Below are 13282 nucleotides of genomic sequence, written 5' to 3'. Positions count from 1 at the left end.
CATTCGCCTATCAGCTATTGGATATATTTTTACTTTTCGTTACATATCAGTAGTTTAAAGGTCATGCTTTTACAGCTATTTTTTTTTTATAGCATTTAATGATATAAAAGAACCGAAAAACTCGGCAGTTTATACAATAGTCCATGGAAACCTCGGCATCATCAATCGCAAGGAAGTATTGAAAGGGGAATTACAGAAAATTTATACTGGTAATCTGAGAGATAGAAACTAGTTACTATAACAAGTGGGAATATACTTGTAGGGTTGTAATTTGTACAGTTAAAAAAAGTCAACACCGATAAGAACAGGCCATATTTGACCATGAATCAAAGATAGGATTATCGTCACCATCATTACATCAAGGGATCCTTTCGTCTAATCTTTCTGAGGGAGATCTACATCGGTATTTTGATCGCTATAAGCCAGACGAGACAGCATTTAATCTCTCAGAAACAAATAAAACGACGCTAAATGTTCATTTCAGGGATGTTTTTAAAATCCCATGTTTTCCGAATGTTCAGTGTTCGACATGTGCACTGTACATACTTCAGATGCGTGCAAAAGCAAGTATGGCTGATACTATTACTTGTCATTTATGTACAGAAGAAGATATATTATTAAAAATCGAAGAAGTCATGCATCGAATGTATGAAAAAACACGCTGCTCTCAGAAAAAGTTTTGACAGAATAGGATGTTGAAGCGAATGTGTTGATTCTATTCCCCCCATGCGAATCGCGGAAAAGGAGACCCGAGTAACGCTATGCATGCATTGCTGTTATTGTAACTAATAAAGAAGATCACAGCTATAATCTGGAAATTAAAGACAAAATATAACGTGCACTTTACAGCAGAAATCTGTTTGAACTGATTACGGTAACTCTGTTCCTGTTCAAATAATGAAAAGTCACAAAGAACAACTGTAAGTAAAGTTTCTTTGTAGGAAGGTCAGAGGCAAAACTCAGTAGAGGTAGCTTAACTGAAGTTCTTGATATAGGGTTGCTACAAAGAAGCTATTTAACCAAAAGTTCCAAGTTTTTGAGTTGAAATAATCACTTCGAAGACCGTTATATGTGGAATATCTGTTTGACAGATGACGCTGGATATGTTGAAATTGTTGTAACATCAATCCCGTTATCATTTAGTCAAATGAAACTTACCGAATTAGACTTTATATCCCCGTTTTTTTTGTTACATATGCAACACGACTGGTGAATTTGCAAGACGTCGAAGTAATATGTTACAGAAATTTACAATATCAGTTCCAAAATAACTTGTTTTTTTTATGAATACATTACTTATACATTTTTTTTTAGTAAATACACATAATTTGCCAAATTCTGTCAAACTTGCGGTTTCGTGCTTATCTTCAGGCATTTTATCGACTGTTTAGAGTTAGCAAATATATTGTAAATAAAGGCAACAGTAGTATACCGCTGTTCGATAGTCCTATATCGATTAAGCGAAAAACAAATCTGGATTACAAACTAAAACCAAAAGAAACACATCAAATATAAGAAACATTGAACTGCAACAAAAACAAACGCCAAAATACACAGAAACGGACTATTCGATAACAACTGCCACATTCCAAACTTGGTATAGGGAATTTAAAATTTTTTATGGCTTACCAAAGCTCCCGCTTATATGGCAATGTTAAAAATACCGCTAAAATGATATTGCGTGATAGACTACAGTACACATAAACGCATGAACACCAAGGACAGAGAAATGCATAGACTAATTTTATGTAAAAACATGTGTATCACAGCATAACAACGGACCCCCTCCCCTTGAACCTACACCAGTACATCGGTACACCAGAAAATTAAAGAAGTATAAACTAAGCGTCACCTGAATGTATATATAAACGCTAACCTAGTATTTTTTGTGTTATGTATCTTTTTCCTCAGTTAATCAATGCAAATTTGTTCAGTTTGTGGATATGAATGACATATTTAGAAAACAAAGAATAGTAAATTAACTAATCTAAAAAATATGTTTCTTGCAGTCGAGTGTAGGATTACACTGAAAAGCACTTGTGTAGTTGGGGAGTGGCACACTACTAAAATTCAAAAGCCAAATACAAAAACAAACTTTTTAGTCTAATCATGCTAATAATCTTGTAGTTTTGTCTTCCTGCTCCATTTAAAGTGTAGTCATCCCGGCGTCAACACTGCTGAATTTTAATCATGGCATAATTTACAAAATAGATGAGGTCTTTCTCTTAAAATTGTGACTTTTTAAAACAAATTAAAGAATAAAAAAGACAATGTTATAAACAAGAAAGGTCCACTCTGAGACTCGTTAAGGATAAGGTACAACCAATGCATACTGCTTACATAAGCGTGGATAACAGGAGTATAGAATTATAGTAGCTAAAACTTCTCGTATTGGGGAGTAGTGTCTGTTTGACATTTTATATAAACAATCACGCGCGATCCAAATGTAAACGTTTCTCGTTTTTTTTATATAGATTAGACCGTTGGGTTTTCCGTTTGAATGGTTTTACACTAGTAATTTTTGGGCCCTTTAAAGCCTGTTGTTTGTTGTGAGCCAATGCTCCGTGCTGAAGGCCGTACATTGCTCTATTATGGTTTACTTTTATAAATTGTTATTTGGATGGAGAATTATCTTATTGGCACTAATACCACATCTTCCTATATCCATTGAACGCATTATCCAATCTATAGACCACTTTTCGTTTAGTAACCTTTCGATCTGCTGTGCTCATAGAACTTAGCCAAATAAAGTTTATCTACTGTAACACTTCGTGAATTCGCTTAAACATGTGCTCGATTGTATGCTGTTGATAAGACACATATAATAAAATTACAGGAAGATATGCTACTTTTTTATTTTTGTTATAAATCGTCGTGTATAATATTCAGTTCACGAAAACCAATTAAAAATCCATTTCTTACTCCACTTTTGTCACTTATAAAATCCACATGAAAATGATCGCCATAAAACGTTTCTTTTTCCCATATATTCTCACCACATAAATAGTCCTCGTTATTATCTGAAAAAGACAAAGTCAACAATTCTATTAATTCATTTGTTAATACATTCATTTGTTGGTAATAAAATACCGTGAAATACTCTGCATGATTTCCATGACACGTGGAATACATCTTGTAATTTACTCTGACGTCATACCACAAAAGTGAACAGCAAGTAGAATATTCCTTGTATTTTGCTTCCACAGGCACTTGTTTCTATCCCTGGGAAGGTCGACTATCCATATGCTTTTATGCTTGGGAGTCGACTATTATGTACAACATATGGATTGTCGACCTTCCCATGGCCTTCTATTACATATGGATTGTCGACCTTCCCGTTGATGGAAACAAGATCCATGAAACAAAACGATCGACGCGAAAAAGAGGTATATGTATAATATAAAATAGGCGCTGAAATATCTTGCATTGTGCCAGACAGGCTAGCCTACTTTATGGATCGTCAGAGTACTACGTAGGGTGTATAACAACATTGACTTCCCATGATGGTATCAAATGGTCTGTAACCGTCCGAGTTGTTTCAATGGTTATCTAAATACCGTGGTGATATCATGATACTTTCCTTATACAATATACTAGGCTGGTACCCAGCAATTATTTGACAAGTTTGACGATAACTGTTAATAGTTTTCCCGAAGGCTTACTGAATATTTTACGGAGGGAAACCAACATAACAAGGCATCGGTCTTGTATTGATGTCGCCTAAGACCTTTCCGAAACAGGCGTGGTTACGCATTAATACATCTCTCACAGTAAAATTGACGCTACACGGGAAAATATATGTAACAATCAGTCACCCTTTGAGGATTAAAACCTGGGTTTATATATTTGTCATAAAAAAGCCATCAACAATTTACAAACATCTTGTCAAGTTGTCATCATTCACTGATGATATAAACATTTGACTGTTATCCTTTTTACCAAACAAAATAATAAAACGAATTATATTGGAAACGTGGAATGTGTAAAATATACCACAACTCGACAGAAGAGCAGAAAATAGCCGAAGGCCACCAATGGGTCTTATCTTTAACATACCGAGAAAAACCCGCACCCTAGACGAGCTTCAGATGGCCCCTTATTTAAACGTATACCAGTGTCAGAGCCGAAAATCGACGTCTCACAAAACTACAAAACATATAAATGAACCAAAATTCAAAAAAATCAAATAAAGAATAGTGGTTCCTGACTTTCGACAGGCGCAAATATGCGGCGGGGTTAAAAAATGTATCAAATTTGGAATTACAAAAAAACTCAAAGCAACACGTACAGTACTGTAATACTCAGTTTAAAAAGAAGTCCGAGTCCGATGTTCCATAAGATAACAGAAAACACTAAACAAAATGACAATGATGAACATAAATTAACAAAGGACTACTAGCAGTTACTGACATTCCAGCTCCAGACCTTTATAAAACTGGTCTTATCATCTCACCTGATTTAATTCTTATATAATCAAAAACGCAGTTCCACTCAGGACCTACTTCTACATCCAGATAATAAACGGTCAGTGCTATATTTCTGTGATTTGGCGATGTTATTCTCCACGTGCAGTTAACCTGTCTGGAAAGAAGATGTTGTTATGCAAGTATATCAACTTCGGACTGTATTTTACCATTTAACTTTTTTCCTATGTATATCATTAATGACAGATGTTGTTAATTCATCAAATAAATACATCCACATGCAATATGTAAACGCACGAGGTGTCCTACTCCATACATGAAATATATAGACAAAGGAAAATAACCATATTCGTTTTTCGTTCATTGTTTTGTAAAAAATCAGACATTTAGCTTTCTCGTGACTTGATATATATTTGTCATTTCGGTGCCTTTTGTAGCTAACTATGTAGTATGGGTCTAACTTGACTTGTCGTTTAAGACCGTATACTGTGACATATATTTGTTAACTTGCATGTCATGTGGTCTTTGGTGGAGAGTTGTCTAATTGGCAGTCATACCACATCAGCCTATTTTCATATATACTTGTATACTACTGTTTTTGATTTTCTAGTTCATGGATCTTGATTTTGTTACAGTAATTTAACACAAAACGAAACAAGATATAACTGTAACATATGTTCATTATTTCAAGTCATAGTATTTCCAGTACTTTTTGTGTATAAAATATATTTATCTTACGCAGGGTACTGCCTTGGAAAAGTAGCAGTGGTGATGAACTTTTCACTTCGTTCTGCTAATAAATCCACCGGATCACCTAAACACGCACCTTGAGCTGAAATACAATATATTTATGGATATATGTTAAATTTTAATTACAAAACTGATAGAAAATAAAATATTCATTGTACTGGCTGCTTTTATAACATACCAAATTATTTAAACGGAGTGTCTATTCGTCCGGCTGGACGAATAGTTAAAAATCTCTATTCGTCCGGCCATCCGTCTGCGGATGCGCAAATCTTCAATATCAATAAAAGTGTCATGTGACGCGGAAAGTGTCCCGGGTGAGGTGTCGGATAACAAACGCGTACGCAATGGACGTTTTGAGAATCGCAGATCGTGATTTATATTTAAAGATGTTATAAAGAAAACAAGAGAGAATGTGATTGCTGTAAACAAATTTCTATAGGAGTGATTCCAGAACAAAAGCGTATACATGTTAACTGTGAGGAATTCGCCTGAAATCAAAGTTTAATTGATGATTTACCTCCATTTACCTTATTGAGGCAAAACGTATTCGGAAAAAAATACTTATCAAACTTGCTTTGATGCATTATTTTTAAGTTATACTACAACGGAGATCTATGAACATGCTCTGATATGCCTGGACTGGGAATATGACACTAGGGTTGGGGTATTGATCCCCCCTTTTCTGTTGTAGCTAATATACATTTTTTTCTAAAAAGATTCTATCGAAACACAATCCTACTTTTGGGGACAGGTGCCGGACAAATAGCGAAAAACCGGAAAAATGCTATTTGTCCGGCTTGCCGGATGAATAGACATTTTTGACTATTTGTCCGACTAGCCGGACGAATAGCCACTACCTTATTTAAATATCACTAAGATTCATATGTTAAAGTGTAAAGACAATTTGTCAAGCTAAAATTCAAAACCTTTTACATTGTCTATTCATAGTTATTTTTTCTGATAGCAATACACCACTAAGATGGTGTGTCCTCTGCTTACATTGATCTTTGGCTAAAAGTGTCCAAACAGAAAATGCTGGTTTATTTACATCCATAGAAACAGTGTTGCTGTCAGCAACCCATGTCTTCACTTCGGCCATGCATCCATGTTCAAAACGAAGTATTCCGTTGTTACCGCTTCCTGAAGAAAAAAATATTATGATTTAACTTTTTGATATTTTCAGATCAGCTATTCCAGAATAATATTTGTAATTCAAGACCTATTTCTATATTAATGTGCCTTTGTTGTCGTCTTTTGCATACTAAAGTAACCGTTTCAGAAAATACAAATAATCTTAACGTTAAAATGTAATTTTATTTTATTTTATTTTAGCAGATAATATCTTTCATTTTCAAGGTTTCTTTAAATTTTGTTACCCGTACTGAACAAATGGACTTCGTCTTTTTTCGATATTATGATATTACGAATTCTTATCAACCACCTGGGTCAGTGCAGCTATCGTGAATGCATGTAGTAAGAATTTTATGCGATTGTCATACAAGTGAGAGGTTTAGCTAGCTATAAAACCAGGTTCAATCCACCATTTTCTACATAAGAAATGCCTGGACCAAGTCGGGAATATAAGTGTTGTTAACCATTCGTTTGATGTATTTGAGCTTTTGATTTTGCCATTTGATTAGGGACTTTCCGTTTTGTATTTTCCTCGGAGTTAGTATTTTTGTGATTTTATTTTTGATCCGTCAATTAATAGTATGTTGACGTGAATACATGTAGTTTGAGCTTATCACAGAAATCAGTTTATCGGTTGTTAAAAGTATGCATTCGGTCCGTCAATCAATAGTAAGTAAATGTACGTACTAAGTGGGATAAGCTAAGCACAATAGTTGTCTTCACCCCAAAGTGCTTCCTAAAAGGAATAAAATGACAGGAGAAAAACACATTGTCATCTGCATGCAACAAAAAGAAGCTGAGTAGAGCTTTAATCGCACGTAGTGTCAGGTGAACTAAAAGTGTTGAGCCTATTAAAAATAAAAGATTGTTTCTTAGGGTCATGCTTAAGTACAAACACTGAATGTTTTGAGATTCTTTTTATACTGATTTACTTAAATATTAGCATTCAGTTTTTAATAAACTTATTTACACAACGTTATAATTTGTATATTAAGATTACCTTCGTAAAAACGAAAATTTCCACTTTTTTTACATGGCTCTCTAGCAGGTATTGTCTCTATCAAGAAAGCAGCATCATCGTCAGTTTTTTGTAGAACGTATTTAACTTCATGAAATCTGCAAATTTCAACTACATGTTCATACTTTTAATCATTAGCATCTGAAATATGCTCCCTTTATTTCGATTTATTATTTTTTTCAGTTATGTTTTATTTCATTACTTTAATTGGTCGATCCATATTGGCGACACTTGCAATTGCTCGACAAATGAAAAGTATTAAAAAAAGTATATATCAAAGGTAAATTCATATAAGTTGAAACTTTATTTCCTACAATAATATGTTGAAAGTTGATGCTGGTGCCTAATGTTGATATTTTGAAATATTATGTTTTACATGTAAAACGTGTTATGAAAGGAAAAAGTTAAAAATTGACATTTCTATTCTAAATTACGCATAACTAAAGTATATGATGTATTACTTACGGATTTGCAATAATGGTTGGTTCAAAGAGCTGAAGTTGTACATTGTTAGCGCAGATTTCTGTAAAAAAAATACAAGCATATTTCAATTATCAAATAATTTTTTTTTTTAATAATTATACTGATGTTTTTTTAAGACCTAAATGTCTGTTTACTTTTGCCTCCTTTAAGATTCTGCATACTTTGTGCATTGAGAAAGATTATGTCGTAATATTTTCCCAATACACAGCGGCAAATATTTGATGCATAAACACATAAACTAATAGACAGTTTCTACTAAGTATTCCGATTACGATGAAGGACGGATAATTTCGACACTCTGAAAACGGGTATTTGGATTGGGCGGGAATTTTGCCATGCAACAGGTTACCTCAAAAAGTAGTTGAAAGTGTTTTTTAATGCAAAAACAACACTTGCCTAACACGATGCATCAGATTTAACTTACCAATTCCAATATGACTGGACATAATTGTGTATACCGGGCAACTAGACAAAAGACCCGTTTAAGCATTGTTTAATTCCTGATGGGAGTTCATGTTACCGTTTTTCTATTTACCAACTAACCCTGGTAATTTACTCCAAAATACATGCAGTCATCGATATTAGAACACAAAGCAAGACGGTTGAATATAAACGACTCCAATTATTTAAGTTTGTTTTCAGTAACTGCGAGTGATTTTTTTTTTATTACATATTGATTATAGTTGTTTTTGTTGTTATCTAATTACTAGTATTATAGAGTGAAACACCTGTTCTGTACTTTCTTTATTCCAATGATAGAGTTTGAAATGGAAAGGGTTGAAATGTAAATAATAATGCTTTAAATTAAGCAACACATGTCTTTGCCTACATGTCTCGATTCATTAACATCGTCGGCCAGTTACTGTCTTATACCATTTTGGAATTTGGTCATGGTTTGCGTTGTGGAATCATCTAATTTGTATTTGCCATGCGCAGTTTATACCCTTCCGGAGAACCGAGTTCACCTCAATGATTTCATAGGGATTTCTGTAAAGTAATTTGTGGTTCGTCAATTCACTTTTTGCTAAAAATATGGTATTGTGGGTATCTTCTGGTTCCATTTTCTTATCTGTTGGACCGAATTATAAATGTCTACAAATAGCGTAAAACTGTAGTCTTGATGGATGTTGGGCAAGTTTTTAGTAGGTAAAACAATCAGTAGAAAAGATAAAATTTGATGTTTTCTCTTAGACACAAACATACGTGCTTGGTTAACGATGTTCGTTGATGGAAAGTTTGGCAAAACATGAAAAAAGTGTTAAATTGCACCGTCTTCAACAGCAGTATGTTATGCTGCATAACACTCGGCTTTAATCGAAATAATGTAATTGATTATAAACGCTTCAATTTTTTTTACTGATTCTTTAATGTGAGAATACCAGTAGGTATATTAACACATTTCTGATTTTAACCCTTTGAGTGAAACAAATACAGGGGAAGTGAACCCTACTGCTTTCCTCATATCTTACTTAGACACTAGTTGTAACTTTATAATTTACCAATCTTTCATCACTTCATATTTCCATCCCCAATCCCACTTATTTTTATAGCTAGAAAAATTATTAAAAATATATTATATTTATGTATTTAAAAACATCTGTTGCAATTTCACTGTAACATATTTAATTAATAATCAATATCATTAAATGTCTAATAATCGCATTAAAATTAGTTATATATCATAAATATTGAAAAGAAAAATAAATCCTTTTCTCATTTTAATAATCATTTTGTGTCAACTTAAATAATCGCGTAACAGCACATCACATGATTTGATGTAGGGCAATTTTTTATTCATTCTTGACATATTCATAAGATACGCTGTACGATAGTACTTATATTAACAGATATATACTATATAAAAAAAGAAGATGTGGTATGATTGCCAATGAGACAACTCTCCACAAGAGACCAAAATGACACAGAAATTAACGACTATGGGTCTACATGTTTTTCCCCAAATGCTTGATATTTTATGCAAAACACTATGAAAAATAAAGAAAAAAACTGTTATAGTAAAAAATTATGAACAAGACTAAATCTACAAATGAGTCAACACTGCAAGACACTTGATTTGACTCCTTATATATTAAATGGCTATCTTTACCCTTTTTATGTGTTGGTCAATTCATATTCAATTACTAACGTTTAATATCTAATTGAAAATTATGACAACATACTAAATTATTTGTCATATGCTTTTAAACATATATTAACAAATAACTACACTATAATTTCGTAGAATTATATTTTATGCAAAAAAAAAAGTGCGGAATCAAACGGGAAAACCCGGCGCCCTTCCCCTTCCATGCAAACAAGTAATTTGAAGGTAAAGTTAAAGCCAATATTTGGTTTTTCAACTCTTTATTATAAGTAGCTAAACTCAAATATCAGATCGTGGACATGACCATCTTGGCTAGCGAAGATGTAGTAGTTGAGATAGAAACTGAAAATAACACTTTGTGAATGCAACTTCTCTGATGCTGAGTTCACACGTAATTCGAATTCGATTAGCATTAACTAATTCGAATTAGTTTAATTCGCATTCGAAACGTTTTACGTCCTAACGTCAATTCTAATTCGAATTGCAATGCGCGTCAAATTCGCTAAACTGTCCAAACGACGTTGACTTTCAATTCGAATTAACAAAAGCGTATTTCTAATGCCAATTGGATAATTCGAATTAGCTAATTCGAATCAATTCGAATTAAAAAAGAAGAGTGTGTGAACGCGATTAGCGAATTCAATTCGCATTCGATTCGAATTCAATTCGCATTCGATTCGAATTCAATTCGAATTAAATGTACGTGTGAACGAGGCATGAAATCATTAGAATGAAATACTGTTTGCCGTTATGTGTAGTTTACCATATTATACCATCATTTTGATTTGATAAATTTTACGGGACCTATACACATTTGTTGGAGTATTGTAACACTTCTTTGTGAGCCTGTTTTATAGAAAGCTCTCATACTCATACTGAATATACTTACTGAACTATTCGGGTTACATACATGTAAGGCAATATCGAAAATTACGACTGACGTCAGTTGTATGATTTAGTCGTCCCGAAACCATTTGGTCGTTATCTATCCATACGCCGTTAATATCTACAGAACTGTATGCAGATATCAGTATCGATTAAATTTTCATTGCTCCATATATCGGTGATGAAGTAGACTTGATGGTACAGCTTAATATACATTATTTATAACATAATGAAAAAATATGATTTATCCAGAGCGAAATTAACAAAATTATAATGGAGGACTTTATAATGCATGTGAAATACTTATATTTACAATTAAGGCACTGTGACAATTGATTTAACAAAAAGTTCAAGAAAAATCTACTTTCAAATCGAAAATAATTTGAATTTGTTCCACACATAATGATTGTTTTCGAAAACAATACAAACAAAATGTTATGAATTATAAAATCATGGTTTAACTTACCCTTTAATATGTGTAATAAGACGAAAATTAATTGAAACGAAGACATTCCATTTTCCATTTATGTCTTATTTAAAACATTAAAAGTTGTATATACATGTAACAGGTTGTTTTTATGTTTCTATGTATAAGGTGGTATTATTGATTGATACTTTATCCGCGCATTTAGTGTTAAGATGAAAGTAACCAGTGGACACGTATAATTTCTGATTCGGATATTAGATGTTATTTAGCGGACAACGCGGATACAAAGATTAACACTTAACTAATATAACGGATGTTTTGGATTGGATTATACTGAAGTCATTAACATATTTACAAAAATCAACAGTTTTACAATGTTTGTATCCCTATATATGTGCTTGTAAGTTACCCTACTCAACACGACAAAGAACTAATGTGACGACTCTTTGTGATGGCTCAATATGTTGACGTTGGGAAGGGAAATGTTAGTCAAACCAAGTCCTCTTCAACAGCTCAAATATGATGGCGATATATCTACTCAGTAACCAGTGTTTCGGTACTTGCATCATTTATATAAAAACAAACATCTCTCAAATTCTGCATTGATAAATTAAGAAATGACCAAAACACATAGGTTCGAACTCCCTTAGGCAAAATTGACCTTGAATGAATCTGGCTATTTTTTTAATGTCCGTTTTAGTAATATATCGGATGACTTTAATAAGATAATAAATCTAAATACAAATGCGCTAAACTTATGACGTTAAAGAAATTTCAGAGCGAAATATCGGTTAAAATTAGAATATAGTGAGTCCACAATAAAACATATAAACCTAAACCGTACATAAAAACGTGTCTAAAATAAACAAAACAAAGCATCTTGCTTATACCGATCATACAAGTGAATAAAGCCATGCAACAACTAAACTTATAAATTTCTAGCAGTCTTATATAAAAAAAAATTGTTTTGATAGAACTGTTTGACAATAACAATAGACAGCTCGTGTTGCAAGCTCCTCTATAGATCATTCTGACTGCAGGTCAGCAGCGGAAGAAATCAAACATTTAATGTATTTATTAACTATCAATAGCACATGGATTTGTTGTTATATTGGGAACATGTGTCCATTGTTTACAAATATATTTGAATTGTTTTAGCATAACAATAAGTCACATTTTAACAAAGTTCAAGAGTTTATAGTTTCTTTATATGATAACACGGACTGGTCATTTGCGGTAAAAGTTTATATTGAAAATACAATTTTCATATTTTGACCATTCGAAGCTCATATAAAAAAAGAAGTTATGGTATGATTGCCAATGAGACAACTCTCCACAAGAGACCAAAATGACACAGAATTTAACAACTATCGGTTACCGTACGACCTTCAACAATGTGCAAAGCCTATACCGCAGAGTCAGATATAAAACTGCCCCGAAATGACAATGTAAAACAATTCAAACGAGAAAACTAACGGCCTAATTTATGTACAATAAAGCTCAGTCTTGGTGCAGAAAATTCGCTTAATTATGCACTATCTGGACTAAAAACTTGTAACTGAAAAAACTGCTTTGACTTCTGAGCAAGATAAATAAACTCGAAAAATAAAAGAAGAAAACGGAATTAAATTCAAGAAAGAAGGGAACAGAATTCAGTATCATTTCAATTAAGAAATTCTGAAGAGACTTTTGAACATTCAAAAGAAAGCCTCCTCTTTAGATTCTCCCACTAACAGTATTGTGCCAGAGCTTATAACTTAAGCAAATAGAAATAAGTCGAAGAGCATTGTTTAACAAATAAAGTTTTTTTTCTGAAAATGCAGAACATAATAGCACTTTTCAGAATATTAAACATATTGAATTTTTGAAAAATATTGGCGCTAGTGATTTTGTCATAAACACTTTACAAGGCAGTTACATTTTCCCGTTTTTAGAAACACATAAACAGATGCACTGTTAAAACAAAAAATCTGTCTTTATGAATGGGAAATTTGTGCTATTTCTTTATTTATTACGGGGCGTTTAAAGCTAGTGACCTTGAAGCCTTTCGTCGTTAGAAG

General features: G+C 32.9%; 1 protein-coding gene across 1 annotated transcript; it reads right to left on the bottom strand.

The window, feature by feature from the left end:
* Positions 1-2840: 2840 nt before the first annotated feature.
* Positions 2841-11391, bottom strand: LOC139510694 (scavenger receptor cysteine-rich domain-containing protein DMBT1-like). The gene is made up of 7 exons (XM_071297234.1): positions 11262-11391; positions 7789-7846; positions 7306-7421; positions 6174-6314; positions 5163-5256; positions 4454-4581; positions 2841-3020 (listed from the first exon to the last, which is right to left on the bottom strand). The coding sequence occupies exons 1-7, from the start codon at positions 11317-11319 to the stop codon at positions 2863-2865; spliced, it is 753 nt and encodes a 250-aa protein (XP_071153335.1). The 5' UTR covers positions 11320-11391; the 3' UTR covers positions 2841-2862.
* Between the last annotated feature and the right edge of the window lie 1891 nt (positions 11392-13282).

Source organism: Mytilus edulis, chromosome 2 (genome assembly GCF_963676685.1).
Source record: "Mytilus edulis chromosome 2, xbMytEdul2.2, whole genome shotgun sequence".
Taxonomy (NCBI): domain Eukaryota; kingdom Metazoa; phylum Mollusca; class Bivalvia; order Mytilida; family Mytilidae; genus Mytilus; species Mytilus edulis.
This window is presented reverse-complemented; position numbering and strand designations above follow the sequence as displayed.